A 4,277-nucleotide genomic window follows, 5' to 3' on the forward strand; every position below is an offset into this window, starting at 1 on the left:
GCCAGAGATGTTGTGCTGATGATTTGGTCCTTCAAATAGAGTGCTGCAACCAACTTAAACCCATGAATGAGATGAATGCATCTCATAGTCAGTTTGAGACAGGAATTTTATAGTCCTAGATATAACCTTTAAGTGATAGAAGGCAGTATTTAAACCGTATTTATGTGGTTATCAAAACAAAGATCACTGCCCAAAATGAGGCCATAAATTGCATCTAAATATTTGTCTACTCTCTTACAGGCTCCTCCAGCCCTCTCACAGTTGTTGGCTGGAGATAAAATGTTACCACAGCATTAAGAAATTAGCTTTGAACATGTCAGTAACTCCTAGAAATGACTTTTATTCTGTAAGCGGTCGTAAATAAGCGCGTACATTCTACGTGCTGCCTGTGTGTTAAAACTCCACAGCGACTGATGTCTGACTGAGACTGCGCAGACGCCAGCTACGGAAGTTTACGGTTGCCTAGTAACCTTTATCGACTGTACCCGTAACGCTACCGTGGTAAGTTGTATCCTAAATGCAAAATTAAATTATATCATTGGTACGATATAGTACGATGGTATTGGTACGCAAACTCTAAATTGTTCTTTTGACTATTAAAGCGACAAAGTCAGGTTGACAGTTATTATACTGTGATCCTCACAAACCCTCTCTATTGTTGAGGACTTAGCGCGAAGCTAGCAAGAATACAGAAACATAGCTAATTTTAAATACAAGGAAGGTATTTGTTACCCATAAGCCCAGCCCGGAAATCTTCAGATTTCCACTTGATATTTTATTCATTTTCAAGTAGGCTCAGAAAAACTCGAATATATAAGGTGAGTTCTGGTCAACACATGAAATTGTAAAAATCAATAATGAGTGCAATGTATTTACTAATTTAATTTCATTGTGTATAATGAAAAACGGCAAATGGCCTGTATTTGTATAGCGCTTTTACTTAGTTCCTAAGGACCCCAAAGCGCTTTACACTACATTCAGTCATCCACCCATTCACACACACACATACACACACTGGTGATGGCAAGCTACATTGTAGCCACAGCTGCCCTGGGGCGCACTGACAGAGACAATGATTGTTTCTGATCATTATTATTTATTAATTACGAAGGACCCACCCTGATTCCATAGGTTAGGGAAGCAGACCTATATGGACCTTAGTGGGAGGGCAACACACAACAATATGACCTCTGTTTTGCACTCATTTAAGTGTAAGAAACCGTAGGACACTGTATTTTTTATATCCAAAACTCATTGAGCAGTCTTATATAACATTTCCACGATTCAAAGGTAAAATAGGCTGCAAAATCTAGACTGATGCTATTTTGACAAATAATTTGACCATGAGAGAGCGTGGACATAGAAAAAAATCGACCCCTGTGTACCTGTAGATGTGATAATGCTGGTGCAGAAGTGTATTATCCAATGCTAACTAGAAATTTCTGAGTTTAATATTAGATTAAACCATTTAAGAGTCAAAACTTGACTCCAACACAGCACTCAAAGAGTAAGTCATGAGTGTGTAAGTCATGGGGTGTCGAAAGCAGCACTCAAGTTCAGCAGAACTAAAACTGAACAACCACCTGAACAGGTATCAACTAGAATATAATTTTTCAGTTTCAAGAGAGAAGATTTAACACTGTGGAAAAACCCTGAAACCTGATTAAAAGATTTCATAGATATTGTTTAGCCAAAAGACTCCAGACATCCACTTCCAAATTTTGTTTCTTTAAGAATGACTGGACTACTGTTTGGCAGTTTTGCATTTATAATTGAGAGAACACCACAGTCTATTAAATCAAAAACCAAGATGGCAGGCAGGACATCTGTTATAGAAGTGAAACATGTCATATGACATCTGAGAAAAGAAAACATGTTCAGAATCTTCAAACGTGGCAATAGCTGACTAATAAAAAAGGGATTAGCGCCACAAGTTAAAATATTTGCTCTTATATTTTCAGCATTGCTAAGAAAAAAGTCGGAAAATTTCTCAAAAGCCCTCTCTCTCACCATTAGCCTTTGACCTTTGGGGAAAATACACATATTAGTCACCTGGAGAAAATATAAATCTTCATGTGAAGTTTTAGGTCCAATGCAGAACCCAGGAGATGATGATGGAAGGGAGGAAAGCTCCCCCCGAAATGAGACAGATCCCAACCTGCAGGATGGAAGTGACGACGCTGAAGAAGACAGTGGAGCGACTGCCTCACATTACAAAGAGGTTTGAGATGTGTATCTGCTGAGGTTTTGTTTCCTTACTTTGTTGATATTTTAACAACAGGTCATTGAACACTGATGCAGTTTGGATGTTTGGTCAGGTGCTGTGCTGCTGCACTCACAGTCTTAACTGTTGGATGCACAAAATATTGCAGTAGTGTTAGTTATATGGCTCAAATGGAATCAGCAGTTTGGACCCTCATGACAGGATCCATTCTTAAAGAAGTGTGTCCTCCTTCTTTGCAAATTTACATTTTGCAAAACCACTCACTCAGCCAGTTTGGCCCCTTTGGTGGGCAGGTTCATGTTTGACATCTTCAGTCTAACAGTTCTCAATGTTTAAATCACAGCAGCTATTAAGGAGCTCTATTCATGCTTCATGTTTGTCTCCGGACTCACAGGCTCAGTCACTGCCACAGCCAGAGAGCCCTGCTGCCCAGCGTTACCATGACCTCACTGTAGTGGATGAAAACCTCCCTGCGGCCACAAATTTAAGTAAGTCACACATTAATCCTCTGTGGGATTTACTTCTATATATTCTATAGCAATATGTACCCTTTTTACATGATTATTAATTTTTTGGTTAAATGATACCTTTCACTGTATTTCAGTGCAAGAGGATATTGCTCAGATGGCTCACCGTTCACACACATCGGAGGAGATGGAGGATCATGAGCCACTGCCAGAAGATGAGGAAGAGGAGTTGATCATTCTTGATCCTGAGCATGTTTGTAGCTTCACCTTTAATCTTTACACGACCAGTGTTTACTAAATAATGAATCGATTTTTGTCTTAGTGCTCATCAGAAAGAAAATTGAATTATGATGGATGTGAAGCATTAATACTACATATCTTTGTCTTCCACTGGGACGTTACTGATACTGTATTTAATCTGTTGGCAGCCCGTGGTCAGAAGACAACAAGCTGCTCTGACAATCCAGCTTAGAAAACAGCTGGAGAGGATTAACCAGACACTGAGGGAAAAGGTCGGCCACTTCTCTGACCACAAACTCTCTCCATCTTTGCTCAGTTAATACACTGATTCACACATGCAGGAGCAAACAAGCTAGTTTCTATACAAACAAATGCAACTTTTCTATTTAAATGTCCAGAAGATGGTGCTGTAGAACTGTATGGCAACTGCAGAACACTTCACATCTTCTGTATTACGTACGACAGGTGTTTAGGAAAGATGCAACACCCACAAACTGTTTACCTTTCCAAGAAAAACACTTGTTGCAGGGTTAAGGTGTGAGGCCTTCATCACTCAAATGGGTAATGATGACAAACACAATATATTAAATGTCATGTATGGTATATATAGCGAATATTGATTTATAGTACAGTATATTTCATATGTAATGAGTTGAAATTTAAAGCACTTTGTATAAAACATTTTAAGAGTTCCCCTCATTATCTGAATATGTTCACATAATGGGTTCACATAATGTTCACATAATGACTAATGTTTGAAGGTCACAGATTTATTTTTAAAATGTCCCCAAAAGGGTTACAATGTTGGAAATAAGTTACAAATACAATAAAATCTTTTTCAGTTCCAGTTCCAACCGGCAACCACTAATAAGTAGAACCAGTACTTTTATACCAGGCTTTGTCCTGGATGAAGGAAAGCCATTTTAGTACCCAACATAAAAGCATGTATAAAGTCGGTTATCGTCTAGAATTATTGATTTTTCTGTGATTTCTAACTGCTCTCCTCCTCCATCAGCATGCAGTTGCGAAGGATGATGCTAGCCACAATCAGGAATTAGGTGTGGAGGTCTTCAAGATTCAGGAGCATCTGGTCAGACAGCAGAACAGGCTGCATGACCTCCATGAGACCAAGAACCAAGCCGAAACCAAACACCAGCAGGTTCTGAACCAGCTGGAGGAGATAAAGAGTCAACATTCCAGCATGACCAGAAAGGTCTGCGAAGCCAGAGCCAATGGTGAGCCTGGACTGTTATTTAGAGGTTGTGTCTTTGTGCTGATCCAGGATTAGTTTTGATTTTATATGACTCTTGATGTCTGTCCCAATGACCACATTACGATTACGTTTT

At 39.2% G+C, this 4,277-nt stretch overlaps 1 protein-coding gene across 1 annotated transcript in view; it reads left to right on the plus strand.

The window, feature by feature from the left end:
- Nucleotides 1-441: 441 nt before the first annotated feature.
- ccdc40 (coiled-coil domain 40 molecular ruler complex subunit) overlaps nucleotides 442-4,277 on the plus strand; it is a 15,219-nt gene continuing 11,383 nt past the window's right edge. The window contains exons 1-6 of the mRNA XM_013911922.1: nucleotides 442-501; nucleotides 2,082-2,221; nucleotides 2,619-2,712; nucleotides 2,829-2,944; nucleotides 3,120-3,203; nucleotides 3,947-4,166. Coding sequence (XP_013767376.1) covers nucleotides 2,093-2,221; nucleotides 2,619-2,712; nucleotides 2,829-2,944; nucleotides 3,120-3,203; nucleotides 3,947-4,166 — 643 coding nt within the window. The 5' untranslated portion in view covers nucleotides 442-501; nucleotides 2,082-2,092. The remainder of the gene's footprint in view (nucleotides 502-2,081; nucleotides 2,222-2,618; nucleotides 2,713-2,828; nucleotides 2,945-3,119; nucleotides 3,204-3,946; nucleotides 4,167-4,277) is intronic.

This window comes from Pundamilia nyererei, unplaced genomic scaffold (assembly GCF_000239375.1).
Source record: "Pundamilia nyererei isolate P.nyererei 1_Seehausen unplaced genomic scaffold, PunNye1.0 scaffold00075, whole genome shotgun sequence".
Taxonomy (NCBI): domain Eukaryota; kingdom Metazoa; phylum Chordata; class Actinopteri; order Cichliformes; family Cichlidae; genus Pundamilia; species Pundamilia nyererei.